The 26,963-nt window shown below is 32.3% G+C and overlaps 2 protein-coding genes across 2 annotated transcripts; one reads left to right on the forward strand and one right to left on the reverse strand.

The window, feature by feature from the left end:
• Positions 1–5,484: 5,484 nt before the first annotated feature.
• Positions 5,485–8,792, forward strand: LOC25482961 (protein IQ-DOMAIN 14). The gene is made up of 4 exons (XM_013611579.3): positions 5,485–6,051; positions 6,394–6,627; positions 7,251–7,928; positions 8,388–8,792. The coding sequence occupies exons 1-4, from the start codon at positions 5,659–5,661 to the stop codon at positions 8,406–8,408; spliced, it is 1,326 nt and encodes a 441-aa protein (XP_013467033.2). The 5' UTR covers positions 5,485–5,658; the 3' UTR covers positions 8,409–8,792.
• Positions 8,793–9,484: 692 nt separating this feature from the next.
• On the reverse strand, positions 9,485–16,845 carry LOC25482962 (U-box domain-containing protein 70). Its single transcript, XM_013611581.3, has 8 exons — positions 16,576–16,845; positions 14,293–14,386; positions 14,147–14,197; positions 13,655–13,828; positions 11,105–11,284; positions 10,781–10,900; positions 10,019–10,152; positions 9,485–9,897 (listed from the first exon to the last, which is right to left on the reverse strand). Exons 1-8 carry the CDS (start codon positions 16,719–16,721, stop codon positions 9,822–9,824), a joined length of 975 nt encoding a protein of 324 aa, XP_013467035.1. The 5' UTR covers positions 16,722–16,845; the 3' UTR covers positions 9,485–9,821.
• Between the last annotated feature and the right edge of the window lie 10,118 nt (positions 16,846–26,963).

Genomic DNA, 26,963 nt, shown 5'->3' on the forward strand with positions numbered 1-26,963 from the left:
CGTATGAGCGGTCAACACTAGTCATGATATCATGAAGAATGGAATGCTATTTACTATCATAGACTGTAACTACAATCAAAGGAAACATTTACCATTTCCAAACCGACCAAAAACGACATTAAACACACCATAAACCGTCCAAGCATTTGGTGTAACGCCACAATCCACAGTCTGTGATGGTTCATATTATATATGCAAAAATCCTCAGTGACATTTCAGATTATATAATCTGAACTGTCCCTGACTGTGTTTAACCTTGACCTTTGGAGGTTTTTCATGGTGAGTAACGCGGAAAAAAAAGTAAACGACACAATTCAACAACGTAAAACAACATAATAAGAGAAGTGATGATGAAAGACTAGGTGTTTCAAGAGGTGTTTTTGAACTTGATCCAGCTGACCTGTCAGTTGACATATTTCTATCGGCAAGGCAATTGGATATCTTTGAAAGATCTGACAAATGAAACATTCAACTCTATCAGACCGTTAGTACTTTACTGAACATGAGTCTCATGTCATCGTTCTTGAGCTTCATCCGACTGAACTGTACTATTTTTTCTGAGCTGGTCAATGGACGTCGATACTCAACACCGTCCACCCTCCTAGTGTCTTTGTGGTTGAGTTGACGGTTGATTTGATGCAGCTAATCCTTCAACTCGGGGAGAGTGATGTCATTTCAAACCCTGACCATATGATGTTCTCCCCCATTGTAGTAAACTGCAACTAGTTTGGTGTCTAGATAAATGACTAAAGTGTCCATGGTGATTTGGTGTGGTTTAAACAATATGAAAACAAGCAAACAAATTTATAGAAGTTTTTGTGTGTCGTAGACCACCTAAACTGTCGGTACAATGCCACATAAAATATCATGTACTTAATAGGTTCATATTTTAACATTTGAACCCTCCCTCACCATATAAAGTACGATCTTTAACACAGTCTTGAACTAACTCGGAATATATAAACCAATTTTTTTTGGGTGGATTTTAGATTATATAATCCAAAATATTTCAGAGTTAGGACGATTACTTGCTTAGCAAGACTAACTCATTGAACATGTTTTTTTGACTAGTCAGACTAGTCATCACACGTTTTTTGACCCTCATTTATGAATCGTTACACTCTATGGACTCATTCTTCACAAAATTTCTTTGTAAATATCCATCAATCATTCACAATTATTCATTCCATCATCCCACATTCTCTTTTTCTCTTTTCTTCTTCGATGTGCTCCACCGTTGACATTTCATACAAAAAGTTACTCTAATATTTTAGAGATTGTATAAATGGTCAAATTTGATGGTGCCACTATTAAAATTCGTTCCATCTGCTTGGGGTGTAACGTTGATTTGTTTGGGTGTTTGATTGACCATTAAAGTCACCTTTGACCTAGAAAGAAAACAAACTTTACTTCAGTCTCATTTCCCCTCCATCTTCTTCTCCTTCCCCCTCCATCTCCCTTCATTTTCTTCCATCAAAGGTTTAATATTAGGTGTTTAACAATTTTGTGTAATAGGCTTCAATTTTATTGTAAATGTATTATGAAAGAATTTACATATTAATAAAATGAGAATTCATATCATTTTTTTTGAAAGAGTGGGAATTTATATCATGTTTATCTCTTTACTTTTCGGTGTATTTACATTTATTTTATTTTTCTGTCATTTTCAATCTTGCAATTTAAGTGTTCAGATTATATAATCCAAAAGTTCATTAAACTTGATTCGGATCACATAATCTGAACAAAGAGAGTAATTTTGAGGAAAAAAAAATAAGACACCTGAGAAAGCGATAAAATAAAAAGAAAAAAAAAAGTTAAAATAAAGAGAATAAGGGATGAATGGGCCAAATCCCAAAATCCTAATGGTTGGTAATTTCCTCAATTGTATACCTAGTCAAATGGAAAGTTTATAAACATTCCATGTGATTGCCAACTAATTATTAATTTGTAGAAATATACATCCTTGATAACAACACAAATCACAAGCCTATGATAGGTGTGGTGGGGTCTAATTCCTATTCCTATTAAATTTGATGCGCATCTATAAGCAACCATTGTCCTCTGCTTCAACATAGTTGGTTGGTTCCTTTTTTAAATAGAACTAACTGTTGGAGTAAGTTATCTATATGCAATTTATTCATCATTCATTGTAAATTAAAGTTCTTTCTACACTGCACATAATAACACAAAAATAAAATCCCTTTGAAATAAGCTAAATAAGAATACCATAATAGTCTAGTATATGCATTATATACTCAAGTTTCTTAATAACTATTTGGTTTGGGATCCTTATTTTGTACCGTCCAAAAACCCTAATAGATCCGGTCGAACTGAATCTTCTAGAGCGATCGGATCCAACAATGCACCTAAATCTAAGGTCACATAGCAATGTAGATGGAATCCCTAGCTAGATATGTACTTTAGGATGCAAAGTTTTCAATTTCTTTCATCACACTTTCCAGAAGTTGAAAAATCCATCTACCAGCAATCAAGCATAGATGTGGGTTTAATTTTTGTCTTGCGTGTGTACTATGTTTTTGTTTCTTAACGAAGTAAAGAGGACTTGATATATGAGTACAAATTGTCGTTACATCTCATCTAACCAATCTAGCTATTTAAGATCTTTGATGTGGTGGCCCTCACTTACAACTAGGTTTCTCTCAATTCAAAACATAAATAAAGGGGGCAGGATCAATTAATTTATCTGCATTATAAGTGTAACTTTTTTACACAGCTAATCATATTTTACCATACAACATTTTTATAGTATTTTAAGAACTATTATAATAAAATAACATTTGTGAAAAAAAGTTTTACTTCTGTAATAATAATTAATATCAAGTGGAATAGCTAAAATAAAAATTGTATTTTTATTTATTTTTTACTTTTTAATGTGTCAAATATAAAATATTAGCTATATTAAAAAACTAATTTCATCTTTTGGCGAAGGAATCATTGAAGTTTCATTATTATGTTAACCTCTTAGAATCAATCTAAGATTATCGGAGTAAAAATTAAAATACATCCGTACACATATTCTCTATCCATCTGACCATCCACCATCTTCTCTAAGAGGGAAAATTTTGTGGGGATGTCATTGCTAAGTTATTGTTGGTGTATGAGTAGCTGTCTTATCTTTATTCAACATTTATTTTTATTTATGAAAACTTGGTATCCGACTGGACAAAGATCGATTAATCTACGGGGTCTATTCTCCGTTCACTTGCACGGGGCCTATTTAAAGTCAGAGTAAAATTCTATATAAAATAGTCCATTGAAATTGATACCGAAAGTAATTAAACTGAAGACTTTGAGAAAATGATACTCTAAAGTCTCAAACCAACACTCCGAGACCAACCCAAATGGGTTCTTTCATCATCAATAAGAAAGCAAGAAGATGAGACCTTTTATATAATTTAAAAAGGAAATAAATAACATAAGAAAGCTGGTAGTGGTAGTTCTTGAATGTCAGTTAGTAAGCAATGCCCCAGCCCCAGGAGCATATTCTGCTCAACAGCCAGCATAAAAGCTCTTCAATCCGCACAGTTCTGGTTGTTGGAAATTTAAATGGAAAGTTGCGTTAATAAAATGATGGTCACTTTCAATTATTAAAGTGAAATTTTTTAATTTTTTTTATTAAGGTGATATTAATTACATTTTTTTCAATTATACCATCTAAATAATACATTATTATTATTAGATGGTATAGCCTTATCAAGGTGATATTAAGTGAAAAAGAGAAGGTCAAACCTTATCAACAAACCTGATACAATCATCTTTAAATTTCGTTATTAGGAGAGAAATGATATTAGTAAAATTATTTTCTGACAACTTTCTTTTTCATGTTCATATCATGTATTTTTTCTCTTTCTATTATTTTTGACCAAATAAAAAAGAAAGAAAAATAGTTGTGACAAAAGTTGCAACTAAATAGTTGTATAAATATAAATGCTCTTATTAGATTTAGTCATGATCGCGATGTTTGGCTCCAATAATCCAGGTGTCCTGAGAAAAAAAATTAAAATCTCAAATACTAACAAGAAAATCAGTGTTGGTATTTTAATAACCTAATACTTTATTGTGTATATGCATGTCATATCAATTATCAACCATTTATTATTCACCAATATTTCATATTATTTATTTCATTACACTTTAAATTGAATTAACCATTTAACCCAACAATGGATTTATCTAGACGAGGGAGTTAAATCTCTTAAGCATATGTGATCAGCGATTTGATTTTGATTTATGCGTATAAGAAAAATTCATTTTAAAATGAAGAGTCCATTTTATATGTCTCAAATATTTTTCATAGAGACGCTAAACAACATCAGAAATTTCGTATAATAATATGATAATAAAGAAAAAAATTAATTAATCATTTCAAAGGACTAAGATGTGCAGTGGCAACCTACACATAACTCATAATACTTAATACAAACCTACACAATATTTAATAGACGTCACAACAATCACAAAATGTCTAACAATTTTCTAAGGCTTATCACAACCCCCAAAGTGGTCCCACAAAAGGCAAAATCACCCACCTAAATATGAGTATTTTAGAAGAATTCTGCTAGTTGTTGAAGCATTTCTCACATGTTCTCTGATCCAACTCATTTCACGTTAACCATCAATTAAAATCACCAAAAACACCCTTGACCACAATGGATCTGCATCACTATTGTTCCCTAATGTGGCAATATCCTTATCATGGGGAGCTCTTTCTATGCTTCTTCTAACACAACCAACCTTAATTCCTTTACCTAACTACATGCCAAAGGGCCCCCAAACATACTCTCAAAGTGTTAGTTAGTAAAGATATGATATAAGTATGTGTTTGGATTAGCTTTTACAGTGCAAATATCACGTTTCGAGGTAAGCTGGACGTGGAAATCCTGAAGCTACAAAAGTAAGCTTTTGTGAAAACGTGAAAATCCACCGTGATTTTCTAGTAACCACCGCTAAACCAAACGAGCACTAAGACCATGAGTTTAGAATGTCAAAAAGAAAAAACTTAAGTGAAATTTGTTTTGTTAAATTTAGGTATCATTACACACATCTATAAAGATTAATCAGTCAAAATAATCGAGATATATTTAAGGGATAAGAGATTGAACTTCCAACCAAATGATTAGGAGTCAAATACTATTTCGATCCTGGAAATTATAAGGGTCGAGCAATTTACTCGATAATAGCAAATTAGTCCCTTATATTAAATAACATCAATATATTAAGTTTGTCCATCAAAAATATCTCTTTAGTAAACATTCGTCAAAATCAATGAAAGATCTATAATATTAACTTAAATAGTCTCTTGTTGCATCAAGACAAACATAAACTTTAAAATTGTGGTGCTAAATTTGAAAATATGACTAAATTGACTAAGCTATTCAAATTTAAGGGACTAAATTGCTATTTCTTAAATTTAAATGACTAAATTGACCAACCTTTACAATTTGAAGGACTAATATGTTGATTTATTCAATAATTGAAGATCCAAGTATATATCATTTTGTGCCACAACATGTTATTAAAATTTGGCTATATTTAACATGGGGACCATAGTATTGAAAGAAGCTTATCAAATACAGATATGAAAGAGATCCAACCTTCATTTGGTTGTTTTCTTGTGAGTTGTTGAATGTTGATACTATGCATATTTTGATAGTGATGGGAAAAACAAGCAAATGGCTTAGGAATCTTTTGAAAGGGAAGAAAGACAAAGAAAAAGAGAAAGAAAATTGTGGAAATGGAACTGAAAATCCTACTACTCCAATCTCAACAACACCAAAGGAGAAAAGAAGATGGAGTTTCAGAAGATCATCAGCTTCCAAGGAGATGAATGTTGCAGAATCAAGTGTCACTTCTTCAGTGACATTACAAAGTGTTGCTATAGATTCTCAGAATTATGAGAGGAAGCATGTCTTGGATGTTGCTGCTGCTGATGGTGTAATCTTCTTGAATTCTTGTTCCAATGGAGGAACTAGAAGGAGTATTCAAGAGGCTTCTGCCATTAAAATTCAATCTGTCTTTAGATCCTACTTGGTATGTCACATTTATGTTCATTTTCAATTTTTGCTTTATATAGTTGAAATGAGATACATGGTTATAATTTTTCCTTGAGAGAATATGAAAGTAAACTAGAGAGAATGCATTTTCAAAAGCATTGAAAACATTGTTTTGGAAATTTTCAGTCAATCTATTTTTTTAAAAATTCGTAGTTCCTTCTCTACCTTGGCGCAACGGTAAAGTCATGTGACAGGGTAAGACTGCGTACAATACACCAAATGGTGGGACCCCTTCCCGAACCCTGCGTATGCGGGAGCTTTGTGCACCGAACTGCCTTTTTTTTATAGTTTGTGAAATGTTTCATTGTTTGTATGACAGGCAAGAAAGGCATTATGTGCTCTTAGAGGAATAGTGAAGCTGCAAGCACTAGTAAGAGGTCACTTGGTGAGAAAACAAGCAACAGAGACACTAAGATGCATGCAAGCTTTGGTCATAGCACAAGCAAGAGCTTGTGCTCAAAGGGCTAGAATGTTGTCAGAAGAAAAGACTAATCAAAAGCATTCTCCCTACAGAAAAACCAGAGAGGACAATTTATTCATGCATGTGTATAATGTAAGTTCAATAATGCTGCTAACTACCTTTCAAATTGTATCATGATAGTTGAATTTTCAAATCAATTTTTTATGATTTTCTGTCTATTAAAAATGATGGCTAATTGTTTGAGGAATGATAAGATGATAAACATTCAATTTTAATGGACAGATGAAGGATACTATTAAGCCTATAAATGAAAATAAACTTGGTACAATCCAATTCATGCAAGAAAGTTGCTATAGTTTGGGTTAATTTCTTGCAGAAAAGGAAAAAGTGGTGAATTTGAAACTATAGATTATGTAATTTGGTAAAATAAACAGAAGAAAAGCAAAAAAAAAAAAAAAAACGCAATCTATGACGAATCTTTACAGACGCCATTGACACTTCTACAACGTTAATAATTTAAGAAACTTAATTAAATATACCACACATATCAATGTTGTGGACCAACACTGACACGTGTCGGACACCGCATATGCCTTCAGTCTAAAGTGTCGGTGCTACACAGACCATTGTTGTGGACCAACACTGACACATGTCGGAGGCCAAATATATCTTCAGTCTAAAGCGTCGGTGCTACATAGACCACAATAGATTACTTTTCTTTTCATTGATGTAGAAAGTGCTCTTTTTTCATCTAGGAAATGGACAGAGGCTTTGAAGAGAATATAAAGACAGTGGAGATGGATGTATGTGAATCCAAAGGTAACACAAGAGGCAGAAACAACACTGCAAATCATGAACATCATGAATTGTCTGAACACAGATTTTCTGCATATTACTCGCCAATTGGTTCATACTCGAAGAAAGAATCACCAACACCATCAGCACTAACAGATTCAAGCCCAAGAGCATGCAGTGGACATTTTGAGGATTGTTCCCTCAGTACAGCACAGAACAGTCCCTATTACTACTCAGCTGTTTCAAGAGTAGATAATTCAAAGCTTCCTTTTGCTTTCACTAGACAATCCTATGAAGAATCCATTCCCAATGACTATCCATTATTTCCAAATTACATGGCTAACACAGAATCATCAAGAGCTAAAGTCAGATCACAAAGTGCACCGAAGCAAAGGCCGGACATGTACGAGAGACAACCGAGTCGGCGAAGAGCTTCTGTGGAAGGAAGAAATGTTCCAAGGCCAGTGAGGATGATGAGGTCATCTTCACAGGTTGGTGTCACTGCACAAAACTACCAATATCCATGGTCAATAAAGCTTGATAGGTCCTTAGTTTCACTCAATGAGAGTGAGGGTGGTGGCTCCACAAGTACAGTACTAACAAACTCTAACTACTGCAAATCTCTTGTTTCATATAGTGTGAGTACTTAACTTTCTCATATATGTTTTTCACCATCTGAATGATATACTATAAAACAAGAGCAATAACTCGAAGAATCATGTTTGAGAGGAATAATCAATCGTTTTGGTCTCAGAAAGTGTGAGGCGATGTCACTGTAGTCCCTAAATGAATCAAAATTATAAAAAAATATGCTCGAGTGTGTCTTTTGTTAGTAATTTTATGAAACAGACTAATGAAAGACACATTTGATGACCAAACTAACTAATCGAAGATACATTTAGGGACTAAACTGATAGACAAAATACACAAGGGATATTCTTTTTTAAATTTTTTCAATACACTAGAGTGATAACACTTCACACATTTAAGAACCAGAATGATTGTTTACTCATTTGCTAAGTATATAAAAGTTGTCACTTAGTTTGGTAATATTACAATGTCTGATGAGGTTTTATAACTGCTTGTTTTGGCTGCAGCCTCATGGACCAAGGTATTGACAATGCACCTTCCACAAAAACAAAGAGTAGATCCATTTTGCAGGAACTGCAAAAGTCTAGAGCTCTTCTCCTTGTACACTTTTGAACAAATAATAGACTTGGTCCTAAAAAATCTAGAGTCCTTGTAAGGGATTTAATTGCAGTTCAAGTTTCTGAAAAGGTTTATTCTTCTATGAACAATGTGAGAAATGTTTCTTGTGCCAAATCGTGAATTACAATGTGAGAAAATACTTTAAAATGAACTGTGTATAAATTTTCCAAGTGAGGTATTTCCTAACAGCAATTATTCTCCAACAATGCTTAGTTTTTGGTTAAAGTGGACTACTTTTTCCTGATTCTCTTTTGTGTAAGAAATAGAAAAATGAGGAATGGTGTTTTATTAAAGGTACATGAGATAACATATTAAGGGACTTCGCATCCAACATGATTATGAGACAAGAAAGTTTCAGCATTTGATCTTAAAAATGATTTATTCGAACCGCAAAATACAAGTTTTATTACATGATTAAAAAAACAAACAGTTAGATCATGCTGTTAGAAAAGGTGGCAGCTACCAGTGTCAGTGGTGAGATCGGGAAAGTGGCCAAAATGGACGCCAGAAAGAAGACATAATAGCAGAGGGGATACAAACTAGAGTTGGAAGACAGTTTGCGAGAAAAACAAAGTCTTGCCATAGGACCGTGGGTCTACTGGGTGAGCATGATTCTTAGGGTTGTCTTGTACCATCTAAAAATTTGGATTTGACTTGACTCAACTCTACAAAATTGACATGTAAGGTGAGAGATATCTCTCACTTATAAACACTTTTCCATTTCGTATCTCATCCAGTATGAGATTCTTAACACACATTCACACAACTCTCTCACACCTAGAACAAGACAATATAAAACATGACCAGAGTAGTCTCATAGTCATAGTAACCCAACAATCCTTCATTTGTTAACTGTTATAAAGAGCTTAACAAAGTGAGCTAAAAATAACTTACAGGCATGTATATGTCCAAACACTAATAACATAAGTGTGTATATATCATGAGATAAACTTGAAGAAAAAGCAAACAAATGAATAAATTGATCTAACCAGAGAATTAACCAGAAGATTTAATATCAATCACTCAACCACAAAATACAGATACAACATCTATACCTACTGTCTACAAACTTGCCTCAACAGTGATAAACAAACTAATGGCCAGTTTCCAGAATAGATCAAGAGCAATCAAACCGTGAAAATAATTGCCAAAAAATGCAACTCCTTGAAAGCTTGGATAATTTCTAAAAAAATAAAACAAAAATGTGAAGCACATCTTTCCAGCATTATTTTACATTCCAAAGAGACAACAAAACATAGGAACTGAAATTTTCTGTGAGCCTATCATTTTTATAAATATTCGGCAAATATCAGTCAAGTACATTAAGATTGAGAGGTCTTTTCTTTGAACAAGCGAGGAACAACTTCATGAGCACCAACGTCCAAAATTTCTGGATCCCTGAACATAGCAAGGTATACAATCTCAAGCTAAGTTTATATAATCAAAAGTTGAGTGCAGCGAATGCTAAGCACGTGAAGTATAGTAAATAAGTGCATGCAAAAAAGGGTGGGAGAGAAACCTGCACAGTATCTGTCCCTTTTCATTTGAACTGGGAATAAACCACAATTTTCGCACGGAAGGAGACTCAAATTGAACAAAGAAACCATCATTCTGTGCATGTTTCCATTTCCTTGATCCTTGGCCTTTCCAGACCTGGCAGACACAGAATGTTGTTTAAGAGATTCACGATGATTAAGACTTCGCACAATTAACTAAAAATACATGACCCATCCCAGGCATAGTAGAGAACCTTCGAGTAACCGATAAGAATTGATCGGATGGAGAAATAGCCCTAACAAAAATTCTAAAGACAAGCCACTAAAAAAAGACATGGACATGAATACCCTTCACATAACTTGTATTTTGAATGGAAATAATGGCATTATTTAGTCCATGTAGCTAAGAATTAGAGGGAGAAAAGAGAAGGTGGAAGGCAAAGCATAAAGCTAGCATCCATGGAAAAGAAAGTATAAATCAAAAGGAACTTTAACAACCTATATTGAGTTCTGTAGAAGACACTATTAGGAACTCATAAATTGTATTGAATAGAAAGAATATGCGAGAAAACTCTCCTCCACGGTATCCCCTTCTAGAATAGAGCCACTGCTCTATTCATTGAATGTTCGCACATCTGAATAACTCCTCTATCTCAGTAACCTCCTATTTATACATGATAAATCTTTAATTATCTCATTAAATAATATTTTCCCTAACTAACTCTTTATCCTATAACCTAACAGACTCACCTTCATAATTAATGAATTAAGAAATCAAAAGTTACCTGTGGATAAGAAATTATGTTTTTCGCAGCCACTAAGCAGGCAGCTCTTGAGAAAGACTCCTCGGCATACTGCCTAAGAAATGGAAAGCAGCTGCTGTGTGTTTCTGGTGACTCAAAGGCCTGGAAAATGGAATGAGACGCAAGATCAAAATCATAATACTATATAGGAAACTTTATTGAGTTTCTCTTGATAACCATGAGCCAACAAGAAAGATTATCCCAATTCCCAAATGGGCATGTATATTTAGATTGAAGTTTATAAATTAGACATAGTGAAGAAGATAAAGAAAGGAATTTGAAAAATTAATAGGAAAATATATATACCTTATCAATATTCACAATTGGGGGATACTTATCGGTCTGCGTCTTTTCCTTATCATGAAGAAAGTAAACTCTAGCATCCACTGAAGAAGTTTCATGCCATGATTTTACAGCAGTCTCCATGGTCTCAACAAGGAATGAGAACATGTCTTTCCAGCTTTCTTCAGATCCATACTTTTCAGACTGAAAGGGGAGAACATTTCAATCCTCACTTTGTAATTTTTAAAAATAATATATGAGCAGACAGACAAGTCAATTCTTTAAGATGTGACAAGCCCAAAGTTAAAGGAAGCAAATAAAACAGAACATCTCAGAAACCAAAATACAGAAAGTAATGAGATATATTTCTGACATTTTGTTTTTCAGGTCTTTTACTGTTTGAGAATAGTATTAATTGTTGAATTTGGGTGAATGAATTCCCTGTTCAGTTCTAAATGTGTTGATATAATATGCCTTTTTGCCATATAAATAACTCACAGTATGAAGGTTGTCAAGATTTTAAGTCCATCTGTCCAACTTTGGATTGGATTAAGAGCATCGAAGAATAAAGTGAGATCGTAACATGAGACAGAAGATGCTAACTTTTGTGTGCGATTTTCAGCGCGTGTTTGTCTATTTCTCAATATCACCCCTTTCAGTGACCCCCACACAGAACCTTACTTTAAGAATTACTAAGCTATTAGGGCAGCCCGGTGCACTAAAGCTCACACATACGCAGGGTCCAGGAAGGGGTACCACCATTTTGGTGTATTGTATCCGCAGCCTTACCCTGTTTTTTACACAAGAGGCGGTTTCCAGGACTTCAATATGTGACCTTTCAGCCACATTACAACAACTTTACCATTGCGCCAAGGCTCCCCCACAGTTCCTAAGCTATTAGTTTGGTAATTTAGTACTACCAAGCTCGTCACTTGAGAACTCTTAAAGTGAGGGCAGGGGTAGGAGTTTACATTAAAAAGGTGCAGGGTAGTGAATCGCACTGCAATGTCAATTCACATGTCCACTGACAGCAGCCACATCGTGATTTGACGTCGTTGCTTTAGATTGTGGCCGCTACTTTGTTAACTGAGTAAAAGAAACCCAATTTAACCCCATTTGTATGTGTTCCACATATTTTTCTAGGGTTGTTTTTAAAACAACCCCATTTTTTGTGTTTTTCCTACGTTTCTAGCATTATTATCAACATTCACGGTGATTTTGTTACTCTCCAGGGAGTTTAGAAACCAAAAGTTGTTACTCTTGATGTTTCTTTTGCCACCAATTGGCCACCTGGAAGCTTTCAACAACCCATGAGAGAATGGCGGAGAGAAAAATAAATTGTATTATAGTGCGGATTAGGAATTGGAAGGGATATACTTATATTAATTGGGATGTTTTTTTTATAAAAAGGTGATTGAGCGGAGACTAAGAAAAAGAAACCAAAACTGCGGATAATCAATTTGGTTTTATGCTCGGAAGGTCACCATGAAAGCAATTTACTTGTTGCTACGAGTGATGGAGCAATATCGGAATGTTCCATGCAGCCAATCCCACCTAGTGTCATAAGGTTTGTTTGTTGCTGCATTGGTATTTAGTTTGGGTGTCTTGTCCAAACAAAAAAAAAAATAGTTTTAGGTCACTAAGGTAATCTTTATATAATTTGGGTTATTTACTTGGGCTATTTAGTAATCTAGGATTGTTCATTTTCAAGCAAATAGGTGCTACGTATGAATTTCATCTATGATCCACATATGTGATACGGGTATCAGATATGATACGTCTCCGATACGTCATTTCTTAGAAAATATAGGATACAATACATTTAGGATACATATACATATACATATACATATACATATACATATACATATAAATAAATAAAAAATCACAATATTAGCAAATACAATATAGAAATAGTTATTGAAAATAAAGAAATTAAAAATTGAAGGAAGTAAAACTTATGAAAAAGAAGACATTGATTGGGCCGTTTTATTTTAGACTATTGAGTGGGGTATGTGTGTTACTATCAAGAGTTTGAAGATATTAATAGTAACACACGAGGTCATTCGTTGAAGACAAAACAGAGCACGAGGTCATTCGTGAATCCCAACGTATCTGTTAGGATATGTACCGGACATGATACGCGAGGAAATTGGCATATCCGTGCTTCACAGAATTTCATGTGTCATATACTCCCTCCGTCCCTATATGTAAGCACCCATTTGATTTTATTTTTGTCCCTAAATGTAAACTCCTTTTCAAATTACTAGATGCATTTATTATTATTTTCCTAAACATACCCCTAATTAATCCTACTAATTTGTCTTGAAATACAAAAAGTCAAATTTAATACACATACAAACAAAGGACAATTTAGTAATATTAACACATAAAATAGACACATTAACTACACTAACAACTTTTCTTAAGAAATGTGAAAAAAGCAAAGGGGGGTTACATATAGGGACGGAGGGAGTATATAATAGTATAATAATAACTAATACAAAAGAAAGTCTAACAGAGCGCATGCTAGTTGAGCACTATTAGGAAAATAACCAGAACAATTGTACTAACCATTTCAGGTTTCAGTGTATCTAAATGTTTGGCCATGTCAACATTCGATCTCATATTCTCCACTTCTTGAGCTCGCTTGCTATCTTTCACTAGTTGGTTTATCTTCTTTATCTTTTTCAATACTTCTTGACTTTGTGGGTTATACTGTGAAGCTATCTGAAAGGAAGCTAAGGCCTACAAATATTCACACAAGCACATGTATCAGGATCAATAACTAAAAAATTTAGCAGGTTACCCAACTTCCAATCAAAAGCAGTGCTGTCAATCACGGGTAGCATAAAAATAAAATAGCAGTTTGTTTGAATTCCGCTACACTACAGTGCTCTAGCGCGCTATTTGAAAACACTTTGTACTAAATAAATATCTCAGTACACTAGCGATTTGTTCAAACTCTGATATTCTATAGCAATATAGTGCTGCTATGGTCGCTGTTTGTCAACACTGATCAAAAGTTAAGAAAAAAGGCAGTTGTCAGTTATATAAAATACATACATCATCGTATCGTTTCATGGCCTCCAATATGCATCCCTTCCGGAAATGTCCCTGAAAGTGTATTCAAGCAGAATCGTTGAAAAATGTCTTTTAAGGGTTCAAACTTCAAACACAGTTAACTTAAAAAAGATTGAAGAACATCTTACCTTTTCCCATTCGGGTTTTAATTTAATTGTCATTTCAGCATCATCAAGAGCTTTGTTAAGCTTATCCAGTTGCAGCAACGCTGCAGCACGATTACTGGAACACAACGTATGCACAGAAAATACATTAGCATAAGATATTTATGAATTGGATTGGTGTGACATTCGACAGTTTAAATACGTTAAACTGAAACCACTCAATTTGCTAAAACAATAGCGCTTACAATTATAATAACAGTGGCCTTCATATTAAAAGTCAAATATAATAACAGTGGTGTTCATTTAAAATATAATATACAGATAATTAGAGAAAAACAAAGAGGTCATATAAAATCTTCATGGAGAGAACTATTTAGTTATGAAATAAAATGTGCAACCACCAACAAAGAACGTAGTTCTGTTCGGAAAAAAGGAAATGTGATCCTACACCACCAAGAAAATACTATTAATGAATAGGATGGTGGTATATGTAAAGGAAACGAAAGGCACTCGCTGGAATTCTCTCTTTAAACTCCGGTTATGCTGATTCTCTACTACCATGCAGTGATTTTTTATGGAATAGTGTTCATGTGCATTCAAGCCGTAAGTCTCAACTCAGTCAAAGGCTTTGGGTTAAGGAAGCATCTCCGAAAATAAGATGACAATGCCATTGTTAAGAAGTAGGAGATCAAGAACTGCAATGCAAAGCACTATTTGGTTTCGAGAGGGTGTACACGGGATACGCTCCCAGCTATTTTTCTAGTACTTTTTATCTATCACAGTAATTACATTTTACTTTCTGTACATGATATGACCCACATTGCTATTTACAGGGTCAGTCACTTAGATTAGGAACTATCCGCACCGTGTTATTTCACCACAATCCAGTATTCCCCAATAATCAGCATTCAAAGAGCACAGTACAACCCAGTACATAAGGTCAACACAGAGCCAGAGTAAATTCCCCAAAAATAATGAATATCAAAAGAATCTTGTAATAACTATCGAGTTTCTTAATCAGCGGCTTCTAGTATGAGTTGAAATTAGTTTATGCATCTTAATACTTTCACAAACTCTCACATTTAACTTCTCTATAAATATCTATAAGCTTAAAATGAATATTCTGTATGTAAAGAAAAACTTATTTAACTGTGAAGATTTCATGAGCTAGAAGCTAATTCAAACTAGGCTACAAAATCTACTAATCTTCAAGGCTTTACAATTTATTGCAAAGAAATTTAATAAAAAAAGAGAATCCTTTTTTCCTACTTAAGTGAGACAGTGATTGAAGGCTCTATTTGGATAAACAACTTAATTAAGCGCTTATACCATAAGTGTATGTTTGGTTTTGCGGTGACACAGATTGATTTTGTGAAATTGAGTCTAGCTAAAAGTGAGTTGAAGGTAAAGCGATTTATGATTGGATAAATTCATGTAAAAGTGGATTGAACACTATAACTCAAGGCTAAAATTAATTGCAGAAGCCAAAACCTACAAATTCTAGCTTCATGTAGAATCAATTCTACAACAAGTAAAATCAATTCTACTTTAACACATCCAAACATCTCTAGAATCAATTTTGACCCCACCAAAATTGAAATCAAACATACATTAAGGGCCTGTTTGGATTGGCTTATTTATGAGCTTATGAAAAATAGCTTAAGTAAATAAATAAGCTTTCATGTTAATTCATAAGTTCTCACTAACGAAAATTGTATCTTCATAAGCTCTTTTTTCATAAACTACCTTGACAAGCTTATGAATAATACATAAAAGCTTATTTATTAGCATAAACTCAAAAATAAGTTGATCGAAACAAGCTCCTAGTCTTTATAATATAAATGCTTATTATAAGCTATTTCCATAAGGAAAGATAGAATAAAATCAAAATGTTTTCGTATAAGCTATAAGTTGTTTTCATAAGTTATCATGGATAGCTTATGGAAATAAATTGAAAATAGCGTATTGACATGTCATAAGTTGTTTTCATAAACTCTCTCGCACACACAGTCTCACAAGATTCTCACACGTGTTTATGCCAGTAGATAAGCTCAAATAAGTCAATCTATAACATGACCTGGCCGAAACTATCACTAAAACACTAATCATAAACAAGGAATAAAACTTAACACTTCACAATCTACAACAACAACATCTGAAAAATTCAACAAAACCCAGATCAAGAAAACCGCAATGCAGTGACAAAACAACATAAAAAAACAAAACCCAACAACTGAATCAAGTGAAAAACGATACCCAAATGAAAAAAGTTAAAAAATTTGAAAGAAAAAAGAAAAGGGTACCTACCTAAAAAGTGTGGGATTTGAAGGGTCCTTTTTGATAGCTTGAGTATAGAGTGCAGCAGCTTTGAGATATTTTCCTGACTTGAAAAACTCGTTACCTTGATCCTTCAAAGAGATCTCACAACTTGTTCCTTCTTTTCTTTCTGCCATCGATGATCTTTCTTTGTTTTTCGTTTGTTTTTTAAGGTTATGTTTGTGATTCTGTTGCAAATGTTTTGTAGGGTTTCCCTAAGTATTGGGTTGGTCTTTCTTAAACCTTCCCTTTGTTTTCTTTTGGTATATTTTGAGTTGTTGTTTTTTATCGCCGGGATTCGAACCCTGAGCCATATATTTGTATTATTTATAGCAATTGATTTAAGTTCAGGAGAACATAATTTTGAGTTGTTCAATTGAACTGGATGATTCAACTATATTTTAATATAAAATTTAAATCATTTGATCTCAATAATAATATGAATCTAATGATTATTGCAATGTTTTTCTCGACGGTTAAAAATCTTTGAAATAATGTTTTTTTTTATAAGGAAAAAATAATGTCATATGTTCTGTCATATGTTATATGTTTTTGTTTTGTTAGGTAAAATTATGGTCGACTTAAGAAATGTGTCATATGTTCTGTTTTACAATATTTACATTGATTTTAGGCTAAAATATGGTTTTGGTCCCTGCAAATATGCCTTGTTTTGGTTTTAGTCCCTGCAAAAAAAATTTGTTGTTTTTGGTCCCTGCAAATATGTCTCATTTTGGTTTTGGTCCCTGGCTCCACTTTTGTGATAATTTGCACACGTGTCACATGATGACTTAACCATTTATTAGAGAAATAGTCCCTGCAAAATCTTTTGATTTTGAAAAAGGTCCCTGCAAAATATTTTGTTTTTGGAAATAGTCCCTCTGCAGGGACTATTTCCAAAAACAAAATATTTTGCAGGGACCAAAAACAACAAAAAAATTTTGCAGGGACTAAAACCAAAACGAGACATATTTGCAGGGACCAAAACCATATTTTAGCCTTGATTTTACTCCCCATGTAAGTGGGTTAAAGTGAATGTTTTTAACACTTTTTTTGTCAAGTAGTCAGGTGGCTAAAGCTCACACAATTTAATTGTCCCGGGTTCGAATCCTGGCCCCCTACATATTGAATGCAATATCTCTACCAACTGAACTAAATTCACGAGAATATCTAGAACATTCTTTTTAACACTCTTTTTACTTCCATATTTTTGTAATTTAATTTAAGATATCTAGAACATTTAACGTGAGTGACACTTCAACCGCAAAAGAGACGCAAATCATAGATCGTAACATACTCATAAAAACCCACTAAAAATGGAAATGTGTCACATACACGTGGTTAAGAAATAAACACATGTAAAAAAAACTTACCATGTGATTACAAAAATTAAAATACCCCAGAGGTTCTGATAAAATCTTATCATGTGCCTATATAGATGATTGATGACATGTCATCTTACGTTATTCTTATCATGTTTTTCAGTAGATTTTACCAGCAAAACAGGGGAGTATTAGAGTAATTGCCTATGATTTCGAGACATTTGTAATGTTTTCTATATTTTAGTCTGTAATTAGAGTTTTCCTGAAACATAGCAATTTTAGGATGTTCTTGTTGTAATTCACAAAGAAATCATGCAAATTGGCAAAGTAAGACATCCGAAGATTTATGTGGTCCTTGGGAAGACGAAGATTAAAGACTCAAGAGGTCTCAGCAGACGTTACAGAGGGAGGAATTATGTTCCCAAGTTCCAAGTCATTTTACATTGAAGAAAACACCAAAACGGGCGAAGAAGAGAGGCGATTCAGCACTGAATTTACACTGAAGCTCCTGAGCGCTTTGGAAAAGCACCTAGGCGCATTAAGGCGGCAAAAAAAAAAGCACCCTGCGCATTCCAAAAGCCCCTGGCGCATGGCTCACTTAGCCTAAAGCGCCCATGTGCGTGGAAAAAGCGCTAGGCGCATGGTGACTTGCGAAAAAAGTGATTTTTTGTGACTTTTTTGCCCCTTGGAAAATCCATACTTTTAGCCCAAGTTAGGTGGAAACTTTCCCTATAAATACCGCCTTCCTCATTCATAATTTCTCGTTCAGAACTAGAGCAGTTCAAGAGGAAGGTGATTCTAGGAGCAAATGAGGAGTTCTATCTTCTCCTATCTTTTCTAGGGTATGTTTTTATCTTTTTGTATCTTGTCTTTAGTTACCATGTATAACTAAATAGTTATAGGTTAGAGTTCTAAGATGAACTCCTATTTATTTTGTTGGATAATTATTTAATTATATGCCGTTTATATAGTTATTTTATGTTTGCTATTTAGTTTTATTAGTCTAGATTTATTTCTATAGTAGACGCAACCCTAGATCCAAGAAAGAAGGTAAACTCACCCTGCATAAGCTTTGGGAACTCTCCACACAAATTTTCACGAGTAGACACAAATATGATATCATCAGTATCTCATACAAGGTGTTATCCACTTTTTTTTACAAGTAAACCCCTTTTCTAATAGAAACTTGTTCAATATCTCATACAAAGCTCCTGGAGCTTGTTTGAGACCATAAAAAGCTTTCTTTAATTCGAAAACATGATCGGGGTACTTATGGTCCTCAAAACTGGATGGTTGTGAGACATAAACCTCCTAATTAAGCAAACCATCTTGAGGGGATTTAAATTTAGTACCTTAAAATATATATTTAATTTATATATATATATATATATATATATATATATATATATATATATATATATATATATATATATATATGAGTTAGGATCCGTTGACACCAAATCTCAACCGTTTACTTTTTTAATCTAAAGGGCCACGATTATTTGTTAAATTTACTCCATGTTCTGTTTTCACTTAATTCCCACCTACTCCATCTTCTTTTAACGCAAGTTTGCGATAATCATACACTCTCTTCTGGAGATTTTGCTACGCTCTGCCTCACACAAATTAATATTATTCTTGTTTGCATCAATTGTATGGATCATACAAGTATGGATTATTATTAATTCTTTGTATGGATCACTATTAATTCAATTGTATGGATCGCTATAATTCTTTGCGAGGGTCCTGAACAACAAGTATTTTGGTTGAGTTTAGTTTTTTTTTACGCAATTTTTTTGGTTGAGTTTGCTTATATTGAATTGGTGGAATTTTAGGTTAAACACCATAATTAAACAATCAATTTATATACACCCAGGATAGTGTCGTCGTTTAAAAAGAATTGAATATGTAAATTAAATTTATGGTTTTGGTAAAATGGTAAAGCCTTCAATTGAATTGTTGTCCAATGTCATATACAGAAGAAAAAAAATCAAAGAATTATCCTTGATTTTGTAATTGAGATGGGTGAGGAGAATACGTGTTGCGGTAAAGAAGATGAAGCGGGTGGGAATCAAGTGAAAACAATGCAGTTAAATAAATTTCACAAACAATTGTGGCCCTTTGGATTAAAAAAGTAAACGGTTGAGATTTGGTGTCAACGAATTCGTTGACACCAGGTGTCAACGGATCCTAACTCTATATATATATATATATATATATATATATATATATTTGTTTTCTTTCCAAAACGCATAAATACATGTTATCTCTCAACAATTAGTGTAAACTTCATATAACAAAACTGATTCACGTCCAAAAAAAAAAAAGATTTATTGAAAGTACGTGTAATGTCTTTATGGGCCAAAAAATTGTTTTCCACTTTTATGGATTTAAAATACATACTTAATCTTTATTGAAAACATGATCGGGGTATTTACTGAAAGTACGTGTAGTAATAAAGTGACATTGTTGACCACTTTTTAATTTAAAATGACATTAGCATGGAAATCCGTGCTAAGTACGGGTCAAATTTTCGTCAAATTTAATATATTGGATGAAGATATGGTATTATGCACATTTGTGTGGTTGTTTTGTATACAATGAGTCAATCAACACTAGTGTTGGCTCTCCCGTACGGTCCAACGACAATACCATAGGCCGATTCAACTTTGTGGGGGAAACGATTGTTTTTATTGGTGGTAGATTACAGATGGAGAGAGTCTCATACTTGAGATAAAGAGGTCAATGTGTCAAGTGTTATTTAAAGTTCCACATTGGATGCAATAATAAATGTTGAACAATATATAAGTGATATGACTCATATATTAATGACTTAAGGTTTAAGATGGAGATGTGGTTTCAAACTCACTTGTGTGGTTTCTTTTAATCTAACGTGATGATCAAACTCAATATAGGATCCTCCGAAACTCACAACATTATGATGTACTGTTTTTATAGTTTTTGGAAGTTATTTGCTTAACTTTGGCTTAATTACAGTTTTGATCATCATATTTTCACTCACTCATATAATTTGTCCCTCCATTTCAAAATCACAAAGTTTTGGTCCCTCTTTTAGATTTTATAAACTTAAAGATGGTGATATGCCATGTTTAAATTAAAACTTAATGAAAGTTTTCAAATAATTATGTTGGTAAACATCATTGGATTGTATGTCATGTCATTTAAAATATGTCCATCATTGTTTTTCAGTCTTAAAATAAGAGAAAGATACCAAAACTGAGTGATCTTAAAATGAACGGACCAATTTCACGATTTATTGAAAATAAGGGACTAAAACTGCAATTAAGTCTAATTTTTGAATTTTAAATTTTAATTTTTTGATGCTATTCTCTTTCTTGTGATTTTTTTCATTTAACCTCTGTTATTCTCTTTCTTGTGAATTTATAAAATCTGAAACTGTTGATCATTTGTTCCTTACCTGTCACGTTGCTACTAATCTCTCGAAATGGCTTTAGCCTCTGATCCATTACTCCATCAATTGCAACTCCATTCTCTCTCTGTTCGATGTTTGTCAAAGAGGTTGGAGTTCACAATGCAAGCTTACCATCATCTCAGCAATCATCTATATTCTGAATGCTATCTGGTCTTGTAGGAACTTTTTTAGATTCAAAGGTGAAAAACCAAATATGAAATCAACAATAACACAAATTATAGCAAATGTATCTATAGCTGGCAACCTTACCAAGTTAGCTACTGGTCCTACAATTAGAGATTTAACTGTGTTAAAGGCTTTCAAAGTGAATACACATCATCCTAATGCACCTAAGATCACTGAAGTCATATGGAGCCCCCTAATATTGCACTGGATCAAGTGCACACTGATGGAGCAGCTCTTGGCACCACCGGTCAAGCAGCTTGTGCAGGTATTTTCAGAAACCAAAATGGAGAAAGCCTTGGCTGTTTTGCAGGTATTTTCATGCTATTTTTTTTATTCAACCTCGCTTATTTCAACTTCCTTCACTTTTGATCTTTGGTAGAACTTCACAATGAAAAAATGCATATATGTTTCGCTAAGTTGACAAAATACATGCTTATTTAAAATTTTAAATTGGTGTTGCAATTTTTTATTTGAGTCTAATTTTTGGTATATTAATTACTCCAAATTCTTCAAGAAACCCATAAAATTACCAACAACGAACAATAATTCATATAATCTCACGGTCAAAGCACACACTCTTTATTTTTTTCCTAACCATTTCTCTCAAGTTAAAATTTCTTTTTCATCTTATTTCTTTTTCTGGTTTAGTTTCTTCATTCACATGAATGAGAGGAATAGAAACATCTCTTCATAAAATCACCGTCATTCTATTTTTTTTACAATGTTGTGACTAAGTATAACTTTATTTGGTTATGTTACCAGATTGCAGATGTAGAGAGTCTCACATTTAAGAGAGAAGTTAATTTGTCATATATGAGTGAGTATGTGGTAAGAATAATATAAGTGAGATGACTCATACATAATGCTTTAAGGTTTTAACTGAACATGTGATGTTCGTCTCACTTTTATGGTTTCTATTAATGTAATGTGATTGTTCAACTCAGTTTATCTGAAAGTCACAACATTATGATAAATTATTTTATTTGTTTTAGATGCCCGTTGTTTAAAAATTTTATCTATTTTTTTAGTCAATCTTTATTATTTTATAGATTATAAAATTGTAGACGTGTAATACTGAGTTGACAAATTAAATGTTGAATGCTATCAACATTCACTTTTGCACACTCTCTTTAGCACTCACTATTTTATTGGATGAAATCAATGTATGTCCCACCACTTTATGCGAGTTCTATTTCTAAAGTGTAGATCCGCAATGATTTAAACCAATAAGTTAGTATTAGAGAGAGTGTTCAAAAGAGAGTAGTGCTAGCACTACTCTATTAGACATTTTAAGCGTAGATGTGGTGTTAGTCTCACTTGTGTGATTGCTATTATCATAATGTGATATTTCGACCAATTGTAGGCTTCCTTTGTAAACTCAACATTATGATGAATTATTTTGTCGATTTTTGGATGTTATTTTCTATTTTTTGAAGAGTTAATTAGCTAAAAGGTCTCAATAAATATCAAGAATTTCTTTGTACCAAATTTTTTTTTATTTTAAGAATTTCATTTTAAATTCCTACAAAAATAAATCGCATATTTTGGCCCTTGTAAAATTATTCTGTCAGCATTTTTTGTCACTGTAAAATTTTCCGTCAACAATTTGGGCCATAAAATGTTCAAAGGAAAATGTTACAACGTTTAAAAATGTGACTTATTTATAGGGACTAAAAACAAAAAAAAAGTCTTATTTATATGGAATATTTATTTAATTAACTTTTTTTCGCTTTCATTGTATTTTTGTATTCAAGCTCTATTATTTCAAATTTCTTCACTTCTAGTCTTTGGGGGATGTGACAATGGAAAATCCAGATGAGTTATGATGAGTTTACAAAATACATGTTTATTAGACATTTTAAAATGATGCGATGTTTTTTTAATGAAGTCATACTCTTTGGTAATACTAACCCAAAAATATTCAACTTCTTCAATAAAACCATGTAATTACCGGTAACTCAAACTATTATATACTATCACCGATAAAACACACAATACATATTTTTTTCTTATTATTTCTCTCATGTTCAATTTTTTTATTTTTTATGTTCTTTCCTTTTCTAATTTATTTTCTAACTTCTCATGAAATAAAAGAACGTAAACCCCCATGCATTAAATCACCATCAACCGACCTTTTTTTTACCATCAAATGACTTCATCTGATTTTATTTGGCTATGTTACAAAATCACCGATGCGGAGAGTCTAACACGTAAATGAAGAGATGTTAATATGTGTTATATTAGTTAAAGTTCCAGATTGCATGCAATAATATTAGAAAGTGGAAAACATATAGTGAGGTTGCCCTTGTATCTAATGCCTTTAGAATTTGGATGAAGGTATGATGTTAATCTCACTTGTGCAGTTTCTCTTAGTATAATATGATTATCCAACTCAATTTAGGCTCATGTGGAAGTCTTGTCATTACGATGAATTGTTTTCTTCATTTTTTGATGTCATTCGCTTAATCCTTACTTTCTCATGAAAGAAAGGGAAAAAACTCCTTGTATGAAACCACCACAGTCCCATAGTTTTTAGCATGTTGTGCATCCTTCTGGCCTTATTTGGCTATGTCTCTATATTATAGTCGCAGAGAGTATCACACTTAAGGGAGAGATGTTAATATGCCAAGTGTGAGTTAAAGTTCTAACTTGAATGCAAAAGTATATGTTGAACAAAATATAAATGAGATGACTGATTATATCTGATGAGTTAAGGTTTTGGGTCAATATGTAGTGTCATTTTTTCAATTGCTTAACAAAAATCCATAAAGTTACCAACAACTCTTGCAAAATAAGTTTTACATGTGATGTCAATCACCAAGCATAATTAAACTATTAATTTCTTCAAGTAAAAAATCAAGATGAAAGATGTTTTAGGTATAAGGAATATTTCATTTGTCATGATTAATTTGAAATAAAAATCTATTTTTTGTTCTTTGCAATTTTTCAACTCTAGGGATTTAGTCTAGTAGTTAAAGAACAAACTTGATTTAAATATTATGAGTTTCGAGCTCTGCTGGTATCCTTGAAGATATGTAAATGTAAGTATATTTGTGAGAGCTCTTTTATCTCCAAGGTTTTCCCTACATTGCACAAAATCATCACTCTTTTATCTCTAACATATTTTTATCACTCATTAATTATCCAGAATTTTTAACTCATTCATCAAATCCATAAAATTACCATCAACTTCTAGAAAATGTGTTTGATCAAACAATTGCAATTAGCAAGAACAATTAAATCAATAGCTTCTTTCGGTAAAAAAATCAAGATGAGAGATGATTCAGGTATAAGGAATATGTCATTTTTTCTCCCCGATGACAATGATTAGCAAGAGCAATTAAATCAATAACTTCTTTTAGTAGACAATTGGTAGCAAGAACAATTAAATCAAAAACTTCTTTTAGTAAAAAGATCAAGGTGAAAAATGATCTGGGTATAAGGAATATGTAATTTCTTGTCCCTGATGCCAATTTAGGTAGGCTAGTAAGATTTAAAAAAAAAAATATATATTTGTCATGATTAATTTAAAATAAAAACCTATTTTATAATTTTTTTTTTCTATTTTCAAACTCTAAGAGTTTAGTCTAGCAGTAAAAGGATAAACTTTGGATTTATGGGTTATAGATTTTGAGTCTTGTTAGTATCCCTGAAGATAAGTAGATATAAATATATTTGTGAGTGCTCTTCCATATCTAAGATATTTTCCCCACCTTGTACAAAACTGATATTCCCTCACCATACAATTTTTTACCGAAAAAATTCATTGTGATTTTTGTATTTTAATAACGGCATTAAATTTCAAATCTCAAGAATCATTATGATTACATGATCATTAAATTGTTACCCTGTATACATTTTTCTATATAGAATTAGGCATTAAATAGCTTTTTTTTTTTTGTATTAGATAGCATTTACATGCATTATGCTATTAAAAAACATATCGTACCTAAAAAAAATAAAAATCGAGACAAACTTTATATAAAATTAGTATAATTCATTGGATCATTGCTCAAATTTACTTATGGCCATCATTCAATTCTCTTTCAAAATATTTTATTCCTATTTCGATAATCATATGATTTTCCCATGTTTTTGAATAATCATTTTTCTTTTAGAATATGTCAAAAGTGAAACTTTTATTTTGAATAAAAATTTGAGGCTTTTCAACGACTACTATAAAAATTTTAAATTTAAACAAAACCTTTTTTAAATTCAAACCTAATGCACATGTTTGAACTTTATTTTGCATAACGGACATGATATATAATACGAATATAGTGTACACGAAACCGAAAAATTGCACTACTATTAAATCAAGACTGCATTTTTGTCCATCATTTAAAGTTTATTTATCATTGTACCCATGATTGGTCATTTTTATTGAAATTTCGTGTAGAACAAATTCGTAAAGTTTAACATCTCTCTTTGCGTAAACCACTCGTATCGGATCACATTTTGAATTAATTTTTTAAAATCAAACTAAACCGCATACATATAATTTAATCTTTATTTATTTATTTACAAAAATTAATCTTTATTTACTTTTCATTAGTATAATAAATTGAATTTATCTATCATTCCTTAGATTTTAATATTGTTAATACTACTTATACTTATTAGTTTTTTTTACCATTTCATATGTTTCAAACATAATTATAAGAACATCCTATAAATATGATTTATTTCTTCATCGAACTCACACAGTTTCCTTAATATCAAATGATCAAACTTCTATGCTTTTAAAACACATAAAATAGTTGTTATTACAAAAAAAAAAAACTATGGGGGAAGAGACACATGAAAATAATGAAAAACAAATTGTTTATATATAGGAAAAAAATCAAGGCATGATCAATTTTGATTGGTTGATGAAAACTAAATGAGTCATAATTCAATTTGATTGGATGATAAGAAAACATTAAATGAAATGAAGAATGTGAAGATGCCACATGTACTCTTCAAAAAAATTAAGGCAAATGTTTATAATAGAGATTTAAGGTTTTAGTAACAAAATTAAGGCATTTTTTTTTACAAAAATTTAAGGCATTGTTGTATTCTTAAAAATATTTTATCACAAATTAATTTTAGCGTATTTGGTCATATATATGAACAAAGATCGTTTGATTAAATGCTATAATATTTTCAAATGAAATTCAAGATGATAAAAAAAAATATTGGGACAAAGACTATCATTGAATTGAATAGAAAAGAATGCTTTTTTAATGTCAAATGTTAGTAATTAGTTGTTAGATTAATTTATTTTGTTTCCCGAAACAAAATTAAATTTTTCTTCTTCGTCCGAGTTTGTACCAAGAACCTATAGCATCGTATATAGAAAAAACACAATCAAAGGAAACCAATAAATACATTGAAATAAGAGATGATATTCATTTGCCAAGATTAATTTGATATAAAAATCGATTGTCTGGTTAATTGGA

The sequence above is a fragment of the Medicago truncatula genome, chromosome 1, assembly GCF_003473485.1.
Source record: "Medicago truncatula cultivar Jemalong A17 chromosome 1, MtrunA17r5.0-ANR, whole genome shotgun sequence".
Lineage (NCBI taxonomy): Eukaryota > Viridiplantae > Streptophyta > Magnoliopsida > Fabales > Fabaceae > Medicago > Medicago truncatula.

Bases quoted from the DNA above. Each gene is read 5' to 3' on its own strand.
- LOC25482961 (XM_013611579.3), top strand. From the start codon at position 5,659: ATGCATATTTTGATAGTGATGGGAAAAACAAGCAAATGGCTTAGGAAT. The intron at 6,052-6,393 runs GTATGTCACATT...TTTGTATGACAG, and splicing joins CTGTCTTTAGATCCTACTTG to GCAAGAAAGGCATTATGTGC. The intron at 6,628-7,250 runs GTAAGTTCAATA...TTTTTCATCTAG, and splicing joins TATTCATGCATGTGTATAAT to GAAATGGACAGAGGCTTTGA.
- LOC25482962 (XM_013611581.3), bottom strand. From the start codon at position 16,721: ATGGCAGAAAGAAAAGAAGGAACAAGTTGTGAGATCTCTTTGAAGGAT. The intron at 14,387-16,575 runs GTAGGTACCCTT...GTTGTGTTCCAG, and splicing joins TCAAATCCCACACTTTTTAG to TAATCGTGCTGCAGCGTTGC. The intron at 13,829-14,146 runs GTATGTATTTTA...GAATATTTGTAG, and splicing joins CCATGAAACGATACGATGAT to GCCTTAGCTTCCTTTCAGAT.